Source organism: Equus asinus, chromosome X (assembly GCF_041296235.1).
Source record: "Equus asinus isolate D_3611 breed Donkey chromosome X, EquAss-T2T_v2, whole genome shotgun sequence".
Classification (NCBI taxonomy): domain Eukaryota; kingdom Metazoa; phylum Chordata; class Mammalia; order Perissodactyla; family Equidae; genus Equus; species Equus asinus.
The window spans coordinates 34,813,928-34,831,823 of record NC_091820.1 but is presented as its reverse complement, the minus strand read 5'-3'; the positions used below and the strand labels follow the sequence as shown (position 1 = coordinate 34,831,823).

The following is a 17,896-nucleotide window of genomic DNA, read 5'->3' as shown; positions in this document are numbered from 1 at the left end:
CCAATGAGTAGGGTGTTAACTGTGGTCTTGTCATATATGGCCTTTATTATGTTAAGGTATTTTCCTTGTGTACCCAATTTGAGTTTTTATTATGAAAGGATGTTGAATTTTGTCAGATGCTTTTTCTGCATCTATTGAGATGATCATATGGATTTTTACCTTTCATTCTGTTAATGTGATGTATCACATTTATTCATTTGCATACTTTTAACCATCTTTGTATCCCAGGGATAAATCCCACTTGATAATGGTGTATGATCCTTTTCATGTGATGTTCAATTCAGTTTGCTGGTATTTTGATGACGGTTTTTGCATCTCTGTTCATTGTGGATGTTGGCCTGTGGTTTTCTTTTCTTGTAGTGTCCTTATTTGGGTTTATCAGGGTAGTTCTGGCCTCAAAATGAGTTTGGAAGTGTCCCCTTCTCTTCAATTTTTTGGAAAGAATTTGAGAAGGGTTGATGTTAGTTTTTCTTTAAATATTTGGTGGAATTCATCAGGGAAACCATCTGGTCCTCGGCTTTTTTTTGTTGAGTGCTGGTGAGGAAGATTGTCCCTGAGCTGACATCTGTGCCAATCCTCTATTTTTAGTATGTGGGATGCTGCCACAGCATGGCTTGATGAGCAGCGTATAGGTCTGTGACTGGGATCTGAGTTTGCAAACCCCAGGCTGCCGAAGCAGAGCATGCAAACTTAACCACTACGCCACCAGGCCAGCTCCTGTTGAGTGCTTTTTGATCATTGATTCAATCTCCTTATTCATTATTGATCTGTTCATATTTCTCTTTCTTCATGATTCAGTCTTAGGAGGTTATATGTTTATAGGAGTTTATCCAATTCTTGGCAAGTTACTCACTTTGTTGGCATTTTATCATCTAATCTGTTGACTATTTGTTCATAGTAGTCTGTTATAATCCTTTGTATCTCTATGGTATCAGTTTTAATGTCTCCTCTTTCATTTCTAATTTTATTTGAGTCTTCACTCTTAGTCTAGCTAAAGTTTTGTCTGTTTTGTTTTATCTTTTCAAAGAAACCAGCTTATTTTCGTTGATCTTTTCTCTTTTTCTGGTCTCTGTTTAATTTATTTCTGCTCTGATCTTTGTTATTTCCTTCCTTCTTCTAACTTTGGGCTTAGTTTTTTATTTTTCTAGTTCCTTGAGGTAGAAAGTTAGGTTGTTTATTTGAGATCTTTCTTGTTTTTAATGTAGACATTTACTCCTATAAACTTCCCTCTTAGAACTGCTTTTGGTGCATCCCATAACTTTTGATATGTTGTGTTTCCATTTTCATTTGTCTCAAAATGTTTTTTAATTTCCCTTTTATTTCTTCTTTTGACTCATTGGTTGTTCAGGAGTGTATTGTTTAATTTCCACCTATTTATGAATTTTCCAATTTTCTTCCTGTTACTGATTTCTAGTTTTATATCATTGTGGTCAGGAAACGTACTTGGTGTAATTTCTTAATTCTTCTTAATTTTCTTCTTAATTTGCTAAGACTTGTTTTGTGACTTATATAATCTATCTGGGAGAATGTTCCATGTGCATTTGAGAAGAGTATGTATTCTGCTGCTATTGGAGGAAATGTTCTGTATATGCCTGGTAGATCCATTGGTCTGAAGTATAGTTTGAGTTCAGCATTTCCTTATTGATTTTCTGTTAGGGCAATCTATCCGTTATTTAAAATGAGATATTAACATCCCCTACTATTGTTATAATGTTGTCTTTTTCTCCCTTCAGATTTGTTAGTGTTTGCTTAATATATTGAGGTGCTCTGATGTTGTGTGCATATAATTTACAATTGTCATATCCTCTTTAAATTGACCCCTTTATCATTAAATATAACGACCTTCTTTGTCTCTTGTTATAGATTTTGAATTAAAGTCTATTTTGTTTAATATAAGTATAGCTACCCCTGCTCTCATTTGGTTTTCACTTGCATGGAATGTCTTTTTCCATCCCTTCACTTTAAGCCTGTGTGTGTCCTTAAAGCTAAAATGAGTCTCTTGGAGGCAGCATATACTTGGGTCTCTTTTTTAAATCCATTCAGTTACTCTATGCCTTTTGTTTGGAAAATCAGTCCATCTACATTTAGGGTAATTATTGATAGGCAAGGTCTTAGAAATGTCTTCTTATTTTCTGACTATTTTGTATTTCCCTTGTCTTTTCTTCTGCTCTTTTTGCCTTTGTGAATTGATGGTTTTTCATAGTAGTATGCTTTGATTCCCTTCTGTTCATCTTTTGTGTATCTATTTTAGGTTTTTGCTATGTGGCTACCTCGGGCCTTACATAAAACATTTTATAGATACAGCAATCTATTTTAAACTGATAACTTTGTTTGCATACAAAAACTCTACCCTTTCACTTCCCCCACCTCCCTTTTATGTTTTGAGGTCACAGTTTACCACTTTTTATATTGTGTATTCATTAACAATTACTTTAGCTCTTTATTTTTAAGATTTTTGTCCTTTAACCTTTATCATCCATCGGTAATTAAGACAACACCAAATTGTTGTTGGGGTTGGAGGGTAGTGAGAGATGTCTTATTCGGCCATCTTGCTGACATCACTCCTCATGTTGCTGTAATTTATTTTTTTCCTGTGTGTGTTTTAATAGTGTCTCGTTTCTTTGCATGCCTCAGTTTTTTGTTGAATAATGGACATTTTGAATATTATAATGTGGCAACTCTGGAAATCAGATTCTCACCACTCCCCAGGGTTTGTAGTTTGTTTAGACTTTTTTAAACTGATTTTGTAATGCTTTGTTTTGTGTGGTCATTGATGGCTCTGTTCTGTTAGCTTAGTGGTCAGCTAGTGTTTTGCCTTAAACTCCTAGAACCAACAACAAAAACAAAAATCTCCTAGTCTTTGCAAGTGGATTCTGTGTGTGTGTTGGTATCTTGAATATCAATGCTCAGTATCTTAACCAGGAAGTTTACAACTCTGCCTTAGACTTCACTTCTAGCTTCTACAGAGCCTGATGATCAGCCCAGAGGCATGGAGCTTAGCGCCTTCTCAGGTCTTTTCTGAGAATGTGCCCAGCCTTGGGCATAGATGTGGTTTTCTAGACTTGCAGGGATATGTGGAGCTTTTCAAGGCCCTTATTCCCCAAAGCATCTTGTTCACCAGCCTTTCTTCCCAAGCTTTTCACTTTGTCTGTTGTTTACCCCAACTGTATGCCTTGTCCCAGGAAGCAGGGAATAATGCCTTTACTCTTGAATGTCTTCAACAAATGCCTACCCCACCCCTGAGAGAGTTCCCAATTAGGCAAAAATGATTGATAGTGTAAATGCTGTTGAAAATACAGGGTAGTTATTAAGCAAGATTATATGGCTGGAGTTTTGGATTTGGGGCCAATAGTATCGTACAAGTTGAGCCATTCTCCCCCATTACCTTAGAGGCAAGTACTTGTTGAAAAGTTTTTAGACTTTGGTCTGGCACAATAGAGTAAGAGTAAGCAATGTAGAATCTTCTGCTTTGCAACTTGGCTCATGTCAAAAAGTGAGGAACTAGAGAGCATGTGATTCCACCTAGTGAGGGAAGTGAGCAGGCTAAGCATGGAAAGCATAGTACAGTACTGAAGGCCTGATGGGACAAGACGGACCTGTCAGCAAGCATGACTGCAGGCATATAGAATGCAGTTGCTTGCAATAGCTGCTTATGTTCTTCCCGGTAACATCCTCGTAGAACAGTGAAATTGATCTCATTGGAGGAATCACCTGTAGGCAGACTTTCTTGCCTTGAGTCTTAGGTCCTTGCTTCTGTTTTCTCCCTCTTTTTGTTTGACTTTGACATTGGGTGTCTTCTCAACACTTTGTTCCAAGCAACCACATACTCTTAAATATTTTATAAACATGGCTACCTTAAGCACAGTTTTAACACTGTCTTTTTCCTTTTCCAAGAGCTGGGGTGGAAAGGAGAATGGCTTTGGACTGGCAGAATGTTGCAGAGACTTGCATATGATGGTAAGTAACTCTTGATATGGATGTCTTTTGGCAGGGCTGTGTGTGATCTCTTTATGAGCCCAAGTTTACAATGAATACATGGTATATAAAGTCCCACTTCACATCAGGACCTTTGAGGAACCTGAGATCAATTGAGACATAGCACACCTTGTCTAGAAATACATGGGCTTTCAATTTGCTGGCAGTAGAGGAAGAATCTCAGAAACTGTGTATGTTCATATTTTGCTCTTGAGTAGGAAACTGCATTTGGTGAATCAGTTTGAAAGTCATGAATAATTCCCGAAAGTGCATTTGCTTGCATTCTCTCACTGTAACTATTGGAACTCTGGACAGTCTGGCATGATTTAAGAATGGCTGCCTGGAGAGTGGTTCTGCCATTAAGATTATTGAGAACTTATAATTTTTTGTGTTTGTGCTTTTCATGTTTGCCCCTCATGCCCTGTCCTGTTCCTACCTTTCATCCATGCTTAGGTAGGAGTTCAGACTGTCCTTCCCTCTGCTTTGATATGTTGCTGTGGAACCACAAGGCACAATTGGATTTGTTATGACAATTCTGTGCCAAGATGCAACTGTATTTTCCAGCAGATGTACTCTTTCATCAGTTTGTCATGTATAGGACAAATGGCTGCGATGAAGTTTAGTGACTTTTATCTTAGCAGGCCTTTTTCCCCTGGAGAATGGCTCTTTTTCACAAAAAAGTACAAATTAGAACAAATTACTTTCTCATCTTAGCTGGTATACTTTCTTTAGTGTACTGTATATGAATGGATATTGGATAATATGGGAGGTGAGTGTTTGTTTAATAAAGCTACATAAATCTTCAAGGGTGTTCAGTTTAGAATTCTAGTTCTGAGAAAATAATTTTTCATCTTAAAGTTCAGTTGGGGGTCCGGCCCCATGGCCGAGTGGTTAGGTTTGCACCCTCTGCTTCAGCGGCCCAGGGTTTCGCCAGTTCGGGTTTTGGGTGCAGACCTAGGACCACTCATCAAGCCATGCTGAGGCAGCGTCCCACACAGCAGAGCCAGAAAGACCTACAACTACAATATACAACTATGTACTGAGGGGCTTTGGGGAGAAGAAGGAAAAAAAAAAGATTGGCAACAGATGTTAGCTCAGGTGCTCACCTTTAAAATAAATAAATAAAGTTTAGTTGGTTAATTCTGAGCCTCCTTATGTATATCAAGCTTGTTCTTTACCCCTTGGACAAAACAGTATGATACACTCTACTAGGCTTGCATGATATCTGTTACCTGTTTTGGTTGCAGCCTGTGTTAAGAAATCACACATCCTTTTATTTATTGATACTTGGCATGTCATCAGACTTGAAGAATATGACGTATACTGTAAAAGGAAGTAATACATATACATGTTAAAAAATTCTCAGAGTATCAAGGAGTATACAATAATTCTCCATCTCCATACGCAACCACTGCTACTGGTTTCTTTCAAGGATACATTTTAATAGGCATGCTGTTGTGGTCTTACTCTGTTTTTCATGTTGCTTTTCTTGAGTTAAAGAGGATTTGTTGTCAGGGTCTGGTTTATAATGACTTGATATCTACCTGTGCAGAAACGCAATTGGATATCATGAGAAGTGCTGTAGGGAGCATTTGAAGAATTATGAAGGTATGCCCATGAGGCATATTTTGAATAAAATGTTCCAAAGGGTGATGATATACACTAAGGTTTCCATCAGAATGTTCTTTTCCATTCTCGAGCTGGTACTTAATCCTTGTATTTCTCCTTCATTGTTTCTTGGATTCTTACTTGCAGCCTTGCCCCTCTTTTCCCTCTGGAGAATAGCTACAGTCAAAATTGACCTCTTGAAAGAAAGGGCAACTGGTAACTCATAAGTAGAAATATGAAAGCTTTCTGGTGCTCTGGGCTCCATCCTCCTGATTCTGTCTTGTTAGAAGACATCTGAGCTTTGCTCAAGACAAGGAGTGAAGGCACTGTAGCTGCTGACTACACTACTCATTCTACTTCACAATGAGTTGGACAAGGAGTTTGTAGGAAAATTTGAGAGAAGATGGTATCTGATTCTTTCATGTGCTTTATACACAGAAATACCCACCCAGTGCAACTACACTACACTTTGAATTCTATGCAGACCCTGGGGCCGAGGTCAAAATCGAGAAAAGGGTGAGTCTCATTCAGACTTGTTCTGATAGTCTACAATCTACTATAACTGGGGTTGACTCTTGTAGGACTCCTCAGGTAAGTGAGGGAATGGTTTTGAGCTACGTTGCTGCCCTCCCAAGGTAAATATACCTAGCAGCTTCTCAGGAATAAGTGTTCATTGTATGCCCAGCTCTGATAGGTTTGGATCTTACTTGTGTTGGAGCTGCCAAAAGACAGGACTCCCTTTATGAGGCACTGCTGTGACTTGTATGTTTTTCTTAGTCTCAGTTGAGAATTCCAACATGCAGTATAATTGTCTGGATAGTGATGGCTCAACTTTCTCTACTTAAGCCAGCCTTTAAGAAGTCTATATATTGCTTACACAGTCCTACTTCAATTATCTGGTCATTCCATATTCTGTGAGGAGATATTAAAATTCAGTTTCATTTAGAAGTGGCCTAGTGAATAAGGTCTTTTTTTCCTTCTGCCTACAATACATAATAAATACATAAATACATACATAATCTTTCTAGATTAATGGTGCCTTGAAAACAGCTCCAATGCATATTTAGAGAGATGACATTTTCATGGATTCAGTCTTCACTATGAATACAGAGGCTCTTGAGTTAAGTCGGTGAAGGTTAAAAAGGGACAAGGAAGAATATGAAATGTGTCTCACTCTGTGCATTATATTTTGATACTACTGGTTTCAAAGAAGCTTTCCTGAGAATATTCTGTGTATAAAATCGGTATTTTGAGGGACTCTAAAGTTACCTTGATTTTAAGAGCATTCAATTAGGTTTCAGCCTAGGGTGACATCTTGGCTTTCTCAGACAATTCTTGCAGTCCTGTGGCAGGAGAAGCTAAGGTATACAGTGACTCCTAACAACTCTCCTTTTTAATTTCAGACAACTAGTAACACACTACATTATATTCACATAGAGCAACTTGACAAGGTAAGAAAAGTCTTTGACTGTTGGCTAGTTTCTTAACATTTGGTTCTCATTTTGTTCCTAACTGGTTTTTTTCTAATGTAGATTTCAGAAAGCCCATCTGAAATCATGGAATCTCTTACCAAAATGTACAGCATTCCTAAGGATAAGCAGGTATATGTCCTAAAAATATTAAAGGGTGTAGTTGTTATCCATATAGGTTAATGTGCTGGGCTGGGAGACTGTACCAGAAAGAATCGAGTCAGGCCATGGGCAAATTAATTATCCTCTATGAGCCTTAGTTCCTCATCTTTTATGAGCCCAATACTTAACTAACTTCCTAGGTCTTTATGAGAGCTTGAGGAAAGCACTGCCTTACACACCATGAGTATCTAATAAGTGGTGGTAGCTCAACACTTTGGATACCAAAGGAGAAACCGTTTACTTGTGTTATTTTTTTCCTGCTCATTGTGATAGTGATAAAATATTTAATTTGGTTAATAACAGTCAGAACTCTTGCCAAATCTCTCCAGTTTGTTGCCTGTCAGTATAGTGAGAGTTCTTAGCTTATAGTTGGGATATTAGGGTTCTGTGAGCCTCTGATCTTTTCCTTCCATTTTGTCAGCTAACCTCAGAGTAGAACTGTTCTGTTTGATACCTTAACAAATAGCAAAAATAAACCGTTTTCCTAGGTAGCCCAATAGATAAGATTTAGCCCTCAGAAAATATAGTCTCCTTTTCTATTGATTTCCTAATTTAGGTCTTATGTCCCTACAGATGCTGTTATTTACACACATACGCCTGGCCCATGGCTTTTCTAATCACAGGAAGCGATTGCAAGCTGTTCAGGCGAGGCTGCATGCAATATCTATATTAGGTAAGAAAACAACAAGCTGTAACTAACAGGCCCTGATTAGGCAGTTTAGACTTGATTTCCTTTGAACTTTAGATGTCTTGGTTGCTATGAGGCTTATTGTAGTTACCTAGGTGACAAGTTAAATTGTTAAATCAGCATTCCTGGTGTTCACTGTATTCATCGTTCTTAAGCTCCTTTAATGTTGGATCAGAAAGAGGGTATGATCCTTATTGACATAACACATGTATTTAGTCTTGATTTTGGTCTCATTTTTTCCTTTTTATGGGTGTTCAGGTAGTCATCTCCCACTGGCCCCCGTTCTTCATCTTGCCATTTCATCTTCCTCTTCTGTCCCTTTAGGAGTATAATTTTGAAATAAGTCAGAAAATTTTTGTTAAGTAGTCAATACTGTGCATTTGACTTTTACTGTAGGGTGGTAGGGTAGAAAGCACACTGATTTTGGAATCAGTCCTGGGCTCTTACCCTTACTCTGCAGATTATTAGCCACATGTTTATCCTTTTGGCTTCAGTTTCCTCACTTAATGTTGGGACAATACTTTTATAGACTGATCTGAGAATTAAATGAAAACCTGTAAAGCACCTAGCACAGGCCAGGCACACAGAAGGTATAAATGGTAGCTGCTTTTAATATTACTAGCCTTCATTATGTTATTACTTATTTGTCTATTCTTTTAAACTATGAGTTCCTTGAAGGGAAATTCCTATTCTCCTATTTGCACTCATACCTGGTATAGCTTCTGGCATGTTAGTGGGTGCTCAGGAAATGTTTGTTGAAAACTAAATGAATGTTCTCAAATCCCATTAGTTTGCACTTCAGAAGACTGTGTTCAGTATTACCTCCATGTGGGATTCATTGAAAGTGGATTACATGCATTCTTAACTTTTACTCCAGTGTCATACAGGTTTCTGACTTAGTCTGCAATAGTCCATAAATTGTGTTCTTTACAGCTTGTGTAAGTATTTCCAGTGAAAACCAGAAGCATATCAAGAAACTAAAATGGAAGTCTATGTCCAAGGCATAATAGAGTTATCATATCAAGTAGTAATGTTCTAAAAAGTTAACTCTTCATTCTCTTTTCATACTTCCATTCCCCAAAATCCTTGCTTACGAAAATCAATACCTTTAATAGGAGAATCTGTTAGTTTGGTGGGTATTTAGAGCTTATCACCATATATCATCTGATCCTCTACAATTCAAAGATTCTGCCCTCCAGTGCTGGCTAGAAGGAAATTCTTCCCCAGAACCAGTAGGTGCCAAAAGGTTTGTCTTTGAGCAGTGGCTTGACCACTGCCTTCTTGCCTAAAGTGTTTATTTCTCCTTTTGCAGTGTATTCCAATGCCTTGCAGGAGTCAGCAAACAGTATCTTGTATAATGGGTTGATAGAGGAGTTGGTAGATGTCCTTCAGATAACAGATAAGCAGCTTATGGTAAGTATTTATTAATATTGTCCTGTGAATATCATGCTCATATGTATTTATTTGCCTTTTGGTATTTCCCAGGGGTTTACAGTGAACCCCAAGAGGGAAGCTTGGCCCTTTTGCTTCTCCCTTTGGCTATTTAGCTGAAAAGTTAACAAATACTGGATTTTCAATGTTATTATCAACAGACCTCCATGATCTCCCCCAAGCAATTACCAGTAGAAGGACTTAAATTTTAGAGTTTGGGGTATTAGCAACTTGATTCAGTCATCCATTTCTTATTTAACACATCCCATGTTTACCTTCTGTTTTCATAGGAGATTAAAGCTGCTTCTTTACGAACATTAACATCAATTGTCCACTTGGAAAGAACTCCGAAACTCAGCAGTATTATTGACTGTACTGGAACTGCCTCCTACCATGGATTTTTGCCTGTACTTGTGCGAAACTGTATCCAGGCCATGATTGGTAAGTTTTGATGGTTCTTATCCTAGGCAACAAGAACCCCACCCTTTCCTTATCTGCCTTTGTTTAACATCCTGCCAGCTTAACACCAAATTCTGAGCTTGCTCTTTCTCTCCCTCTCCCAACCTTCCTTGTAGATCCTTCCATGGACCCATACCCTCACCAGTTTGCCACTGCCCTCTTCTCTTTTTTGTACCATCTGGCCAGCTATGATGCTGGTGGCGAAGCCCTGGTCTCTTGTGGAATGATGGAAGCCTTATTGAAGGTGCTCTACTTTTTTTTCTTTTAATACATTTGTGGGGAAATCAACTAAGACAAGGTTAGAGTTGCAAGTTTGGAATGGTTCACAGAGCAGGTAGCATAAGAAAGCTTGCCCAGAAGGGGTTATACATAATTTTTCTAGTTTAACCTTCTGGTTATCTCATTAACAACTTTTAAGAGCAGCTGTCTCCATTATTAAGAGTTGATCATAGTCCAGCATGGTGTGATAGGAGGCCTCAGGTACTAGTCAAGACATTGCCATGTCTTAGGTGTGACTCTGAAGAAAATATCTGTTAAAGTTACTTTGTAAATTACACTGTTATGGTAATAGGCTTTACTATGTGCTAGTCACTGGGCACCAGCTTTTTTCTCCCTGAATTTTTTATTTAATCCTAAAAAGTAATTTATGTTCCCCTTACCTCAAGAGGTTGAATCCCAGAAGTGATAGAGCACTATCATTTGACAAGTATTAAAAGTCAAACACATGTTCTTTTCTCCTATATTGTGCTACCTCCCTGAGACCCTAGACTGCATGTTTCCAAAAGAGTACATTGTTTACAGCTTTGTGTCTTTTCATTTGATTGGTTTTACCTCTTTTCTCTACTTGATAGGTCATAAAGTTTCTTGGCGATGAACAGGACCAGATAACATTTGTCACCAGAGCCGTCAGAGTGGTTGACCTCATCACCAACCTGGACATGGCAGCTTTTCAATCCCATAGTGGACTTTCTATTTTCATTTATAGACTTGAGGTATTATTATACAAGGAGCACTTTGTATAGACTTATACCCAGTGAGAGCTTAGCCTAGGAACTATCCTAATAACCCTAAAGAGCCATCTTATCCCTCTTCTGTTTTTAGAAACCAATTCTGTAATCTGCCTGTGACATTCTTTCATTATGATTATTTTTAATCCCCAGTATATATGTAGGCTTTTCTTACTACTTTTCCCTTGATCGTAGCATGAAGTAGATTTGTGCCGAAAAGAATGTCCATTTGTGATCAAGCCAAAGATCCAGAGACCCAGTACTACACAAGAAGGAGAAGAAATGGAAACTGATATGGATGGTAATTAACAGTTACTAAGTGAATATTTTTGTGCTTGGTGTCTTCCTGTCATCAAACTCCAATTTTCATTCTTCTTCATAAATTCTAACTTGCACAACTGACTTTAGTATATATTTTCAGCAACACAACAGGTATTTTATGCATGAATGATTTGTGCATTGTTTTTCATGAGGATAATTAGAAAAGGGGGGTCACAAGTTGTTGGGAATAGAGATGGAAGGTGAAGCAGATGGTAGAGCTACAGTAGAGTCCTCTATGATGTTAATTTGTTTTATGTCAAGACTTAATAGTTATTTTCTTAAGTGTTGTGTTCATTTCTTATTCCCACTAAAATTAAAGCTCCACGAGATCAGGATACTTTTTTGTTGATTGCTGTTATTTCCAGCAGTGCCTGATAAATCGTAGGTGTTTAAATATGTGTTTGGGTAAGGTAAAGAGAATGTGGACTCTAAAATGGGACCTTCTGAAACTGTCTGGCTGTTTTGAAAAGGGAGAGGAGAGATGAAAAAGTTGGATAGGGAGCAACTTTTAAATTATAAAATCAGAGAGACAGAAGACCAGATAATCTTTGGGTGCATCATGTGTGTCCTTTTTTTAAACCTCCCTGATCCCCACCCATGCGCAGTTCATAGTACTAGTACCAAAAGTAAAAAAACTGTTCCCAAAACAGCTTTCTTAGAATTTCAGTTACTCTCGATGACCCAGGATGTCTGTTACCATGCTTATAATAAAGGTATTAGACTTTATAATGCTTTCATTCTTGACATTAAGTATCCATAGGTTGCCGTTCCTTTTGTTCTCTTTTTTTCTGAACACAATTATCTATGTACATTGCTGTACTTAAAAGCTTCTTTACCCAATTTCTAGCTCTAGTCTGTTGTGGGCGAGCTGGAATTTGAGTTAATGGGTGAGATCCCAGAGTGTTGATTAAAATGTGACATATACTAAGTGGTCTGATGTAGAAGACTATTTAATGACTCACTGTTCATTATAAATCAATGGATGTCAAACTTCAGTAAGCATAAGCATAAAATAAAGTGCTTGCAAAAAATTTAGACCCTGTCTGCAATGCTTGATTCAGAAAGTTTGCAAGGAAAGACCAATAAATCTGCATTTTTAACAACCAATCCAGGTGATCCTGATGTATTCAGAGGAAATTTTATATTCACTGAAAAGCAAGGTTACAAAACCATGAGTTTGTGCTTCACATATATAAGTAGGCACATGTATGTATGTTTGTACATGTATAAAAAAGATTGGTAGAAAGTATTTCAAAATGGAAACTGATTTATCACTAATGGAGCTTTATTTTATAAATTATAAGAAGTAATTGTGTATCTTGTACTCAGTTAATTAAAATTATTCAAGTGTATAAAGTAAAAATGAATGCTCACTCCCCACCCACCATAGCTACTATTTTGGTGTAGTTCTTTCCAGTCTTTTTTATGCATGTTCAAAGACATGTTGACTTAAGTGTATAGTTTTTTAAAACAGGAAGATGAGATCATTAACATATTGATCACCTTAACATTGTTCTTTAGCTGTATCATAGACATCCTTCCGTACAATATATTGAGTATTAATGCTTTTTTTTATTTATTGTTACCCTCCCAAAAAGCTCTATCAACTATTTGCTACCCATCAGTAATATATGAAATTGCATGTCTTAGTTACTATCTTTTTTCCTCCCAAATTTGGTGGGTGAGAAATAGTGAAGGACTCCTTTTGTAGGATTGTTTTTAATTTCCATGTTTTGACTAACTAGTGATGTTAAATACCTTTCTGTTTGTTTGTGGAAAGCTTACATTTTCATTTTGGATTTCAATATCGTACCCCTTCTCCATTTCGGTATCATTCATCTCATCTAAATGGAAAATTTTTTCTTAAACAGTCTTTCTTTTGGTGGTACCTTTTACTCTAACTAGTTTCTTTATTGTAACTTTTTTACTTTAGTTGCAGATGTGACTATGGAAAGTAGTTCGGGCTTATCCATCTCTATGGAACACCGGCTGGATGTTGAATTAAGAGCAGGTCCCAGCAGCAGCACTAGCATCTCCTCTGGCCCTGGCCCCCGTCCTGGTGCGTAGAATCATATATACACAGTCTTTCACACTGATTGACTTAATAAACTAATGAAGGAGTGTGCTTTGGGGGAGCTTAAGTGGTACATTTGGAGGTTTTCTTCTTATGACTGTGCATGTTACTTTGCCATTCCAGTGTCTGTTTTCTTATATTAACATTTATTTCATAGCATTTTATAGTTTTCTAACTACTCTCACATTAATTATTTTATAAAAACGGCTATATTGGAAGGCAGGTAATATCTAAAACAGGAACTGAGGATCAGAGTTGATCTTTTTCACTTTGTAATTTTACCTTAGGCTTTTTAGTATTAGTTTTGTGCAGCCCTTAGTGATTTTATTTTTCCAATTTCAAAGCTTAGGTAAGTATTCTTTCCAACATCTGGAGAGCTCACTTCGAATGTCTGCTGGTGGTGTTATAGTGTATATGAATCTCTTAAAAATTTGTTTTATGTGCCCGTTCATTGTGGTCTCATAATGAACCCAGTATAATTCCCTGTCTTTCTCCCTTGCAGGAGTCCAGTGTATTCCACAACGAGCAGCACTTCTCAAATCCATGTTGAATTTCCTCAAAAAGGCCATTCAAGATCCTGCTTTCTCAGATGGCATACGGCATGGTACTTGATTCCAGATACTTTCTTGAAGGATGTTTGACTCTCTCAAAAATTAGTCCTTTTCATGCTTTCTGACACTACTCCATTTTTACAAGGCAGACTTAGGAAAAGGCCATGCCATTTTGAATAGCTTTTAGTCATTTACTGTCACTTTTCATAGACCTAAGGATCATTTAGCTATTTTCATAATGATTCACCTATCTTTTTCCTTTTCCTCCTTTTGACTCTGCTCACTTGCATTCTGCTACCCTATTCTGTCTCCCTCTGTCTGTATTCTTTTATCCTTTGACCCACTGTTAAAAGGTTATTGCATGGACAAGGGATAAATGATAGAATATGAGGAGGAGACAAGTAGAGGCCATTAGATTGGAATCAACACAGAGTTTGTTTACCACAGTGTGGTATATGTAATATATTGTTCTGTTGGCTCCACCCATCTCCCAGACTGATCATATTCTCCTTAATGTTCACTTTTCTCTTAGTGATGGATGGTTCTCTGCCTACCTCCCTGAAACACATCATCAGCAATGCAGAATACTATGGCCCATCACTCTTCCTCCTAGGTAAGTGGAGTTGATATTTGGTTATAGCAAGTGGAAATAACTTTGCAGAGTTCTCTGTGTGTTTTATATCCTTGCAGGATTTTACTGTCCACATTTGTCCACTGTGTGGTTAATATCTTTCTAGTTGGTGATGAAGTAGAGAATGGTCAGAATTCAGTTTCAAATAAGTATCCATTTCTTGAATGCCAAATAACTTTCTATAAGCAGTGTTTTGTAAATCATTTGTAATAAGTATTCTACATTTGGCTTTTTGTGCTATACTTAGGCTGCAAGTGTGATAAGAAACATGTCCTTATTCAATGGGTGATTCCTAATCTTAGTCTGGAAAATCCAGTCAGTATGGTTTCCATTCTCAGAATTAAATGTCAGATTCACGAGCTGTAGTACAGAAAATTATTTCTCACTGTGGAAAATGCAGTTTTGGAAGATATGAGTACTTAGTTATTTGTAGAGAATGTCTTTGCACTTTGACATTGGCACTATTTTGGGTATTGCTGTTGTTAAAACCTGTTATTAACTGGCATTTATTGAGTGCCATACATATTCAGGACAGTACAAGCAATACATAGACTTCTAGAATTCTCCTTAAAACTATAAAGAAATTTAGTGGGAGATGTGTAAATAGAGAAAACGTCCTTGTACCAGAAGCGGGCTTTTTCAATACTTTGGGGTGTCTAGAGGGAGTTGTTTTGGCTACTACAACTTAGATACTTCCTTGCTGAAGCAATTTAGGATTTCTGTATAACAACTTTGTATCCTGTGACCTTGCTAATTTCGCTTAGTACTTCATAATTGTTTTGTTGATTTCTTAAGCTATTCTACATAGTCTTGTCATCTGCAAATAGACAGTTTTGCTTCTTTCTTTGTAATAACCCTTATGCTTTTTATTTCTTTTTTTGTCCTACTGCATTGGTAAAGATTTCCAATGCATTGGTAAATAGAAGTGGTGAGAATGGGCTTCTTTGCTTTGTTTCTGAACTCAGAGGGAAGAGCATTAAGTATTTCACCATTAAGTTTGAGGTTGGCAGAAGGTTTTGTGTTAAAGGTTTTGTTCCTCTTTATCAGGTTGAGGAAGTGTTCCCTTGTGTTATAGCAACTCCATCTTGACATGGAGAGACTCCCTCCTGAGGTTAGGTTTAGATGGCAAAACTCATGACAGTAGTCCTTCAGTATAATCAAAGAAAGATTTGTTATACAGGTGGAGAAGTCCCAAGTCAAGGGATAGGAAAGGTTGGCTCTCTCTGAGAGAAAGCTCCATTATCAGAGAGAGAAAAGCAAGTGCAGAGGCCTTTTTTTTGTAAAGGGGAAATTTAAAAGGGGCAGCAAGAGGACACACGTGCTTGTGGGTAGGGGTGGGGAGCAGGTGAGCCTTCTCAGGATGATGCAGGGAACAGGAGATGAGACTTAGAGCAGTGAAGCAAACATCGGTGGAGGTCAAAATTCCTTTTCTAGAATCTTAATTCATCCCTGATGTTTGAATTAGCATAGCAACCTCCCAGGTTTCCTGTAAATAAACTTGTACTTGAGAGAGACCAAATTTGCCAAGCCAACCCAAAATAATTGGGCCAGCAATTATTATTTTAGCTTTATAAATGATAGTGTAGAGCCTTTCACCCCAGGCAGAAGGAGACAGCCAGGAAAAGAAATTAACAGGGGTCTGAGACTCTCTTGGAGTATTTTAGTAATATAATATGCTGTTTTGGTTTGTTGTTTTATTTGTTGAACTATTCTGGATACCTTTCCTGTATTATTGACCCACATGCAGCAGGAGGTCCCCTTTAAGGCATATGCTTTACCTTGAAATAGGAGTAGGTAATTTAACACCAATCTATTATCAGCTATCATAGCAATTAGACTGCTTTGTTCCTCATTAAAGGCTTTCTAAGGCCTTAACTGTTTGGTTTATGTGGTTGGCCAGGAGTTGTACCATTGTCTGGGTAGCCTCTGTGAGATGAGTCTGTTACAGAATTGAAAATACCTAAACTTGTGCCTATTATTACACCAAAGATGGTGCTGAGGCCCAATATAATAGGTGAAAGGATGGCCCAGTGCTCCCTTTTGTGGCAAGACTTGATGAAAGAGCTAGACTGTCTAGCTGGATCTAGGGTGTCCTGGGTACTAAATATCCATAGGACACAGGTCAAGATGTATGGGTTAGAAGGGAGTGGTTGGAGGAGTAGAATATATGATCTTGCTGAGCAGGAGTTGTGTCACAAGAGAACCAGTAGCCCAAGGGGGTTGGAGGGTAGAGTTTCTGGTGGCCAAATTCTATCAGGGCAGAAATGCTAGGGAAAATTGTCTCAATGGGGTCCTGTGGGGGGGTGGGGAGGGGCCATCATTGTATAGACTCAATTGGTGAGTGAGGCTAGGAAGAGCATGAAGGGGAAGTCACTGAGGAAGAGCCTCGTGAGATTGTGATGTCCTACTGCAACAATTCCATGCTGAAACCTGCCAAATAAAGATTCTGACTCTTCCCAAATCCTACCTCTGGCTCTTCTACCCCACTTTTCTACCCAGCTGTATCTCTTTTAACTTCCCCAATTGCCTTTTCTTCTCTCTCACCTCCTCTCTTAGCCCTGCCACATTTTTATCTGTTCAAGTCTGCTTGTGCTCTGTTCCAGACCCAGGCCAGGAGCCAAACAAGGCATTGCCAGGCCAACCAGAGCCGCAGTGTTCCAGAGTAGTTTCAGACCTGTGGCCAATAGGCCTTGGCATGCTAGAGGTACCTGTTTATTATGGGAGTCACAGGCATTGTTATCACAGATCTTGTAGTGGTTTCCCATTCAATATGTCTCTAATAGGATGGGTCCAGAGCTAGTATCCTATTTAAGAATGTTAGTATTGGGAACTAATTTCAGATCTTCCTTTTCCTCTTTGGAAGGACCAGGCAGGTACCAAGACCTCCATTTCCTATAAAGAGGGACCTCCATTAGTGAACCTTTAAAGCTGTCATATTGGAAAAGGATTTTGGCAGAGACCTTTCTTGTGGCATACAGAATAGTCTGTTTGAGAGGGCAAGGGCCCTAGGTTTTCAGTGGATCCCATTCTATTACCCACTCTCAATACAGGTGCCAATCTAGCATAGATTGCACCAGGATCAAAAAGGGGAGGTATCGAGGCCGGCCTGGTGGCGTAGCAGTTAAGTTCACACACTCTGCTTCGGCAGCCTGGGGTTTGCCAGTTCGGATCCCAGGCATGGACCTACACACAGCTCATCAAGCTATGCTGTGGCAGGCGTCCCACATATGAAGTAGGGGAAGATGGGCACGGATCTTAGCCCCGGGCCAGTCTTCCTCAGCAAAAAGAGAAGAATTGGTGGCAGATGTTAGCTCAGGGCTAATCTTCCTCAGAAAGAGAGGGAGTGTCTTTAAGTGAACAGGGATTTTATTTGGGTATCATCAGTTCATATATGGGAAATGTCCCCTTTTGTGGCTAGAAAAGGGAATAGAGAGATCCTAGTTGCATTTTGTTAGGCTATTTAAAGGGAGCAAAAGAGAGACCCATTTAGGAGACCATTGTCCATTTTGTAAGTTTAAGA

General features: G+C 38.4%; 1 protein-coding gene across 14 annotated transcripts in view; it reads left to right on the top strand.

Annotated features, from left to right (window-relative positions):
• The window catches only part of HUWE1 (HECT, UBA and WWE domain containing E3 ubiquitin protein ligase 1), a 145,012-nt gene that overhangs the window by 50,939 nt on the left and 76,177 nt on the right, over positions 1-17,896 (top strand). For all 14 annotated transcript variants that reach the window (XM_044764244.2, XM_070503308.1, XM_044764246.2 and 11 more), the window contains 13 exons: positions 3,895-3,957; positions 6,022-6,099; positions 6,987-7,034; positions 7,116-7,184; positions 7,788-7,887; positions 9,215-9,315; positions 9,624-9,774; positions 9,909-10,036; positions 10,644-10,784; positions 10,995-11,100; positions 13,054-13,179; positions 13,697-13,798; positions 14,278-14,358. In XM_044764244.2, coding sequence (XP_044620179.1) covers positions 3,895-3,957; positions 6,022-6,099; positions 6,987-7,034; positions 7,116-7,184; positions 7,788-7,887; positions 9,215-9,315; positions 9,624-9,774; positions 9,909-10,036; positions 10,644-10,784; positions 10,995-11,100; positions 13,054-13,179; positions 13,697-13,798; positions 14,278-14,358 — 1,294 coding nt within the window. The remainder of the gene's footprint in view (positions 1-3,894; positions 3,958-6,021; positions 6,100-6,986; positions 7,035-7,115; positions 7,185-7,787; positions 7,888-9,214; positions 9,316-9,623; positions 9,775-9,908; positions 10,037-10,643; positions 10,785-10,994; positions 11,101-13,053; positions 13,180-13,696; positions 13,799-14,277; positions 14,359-17,896) is intronic.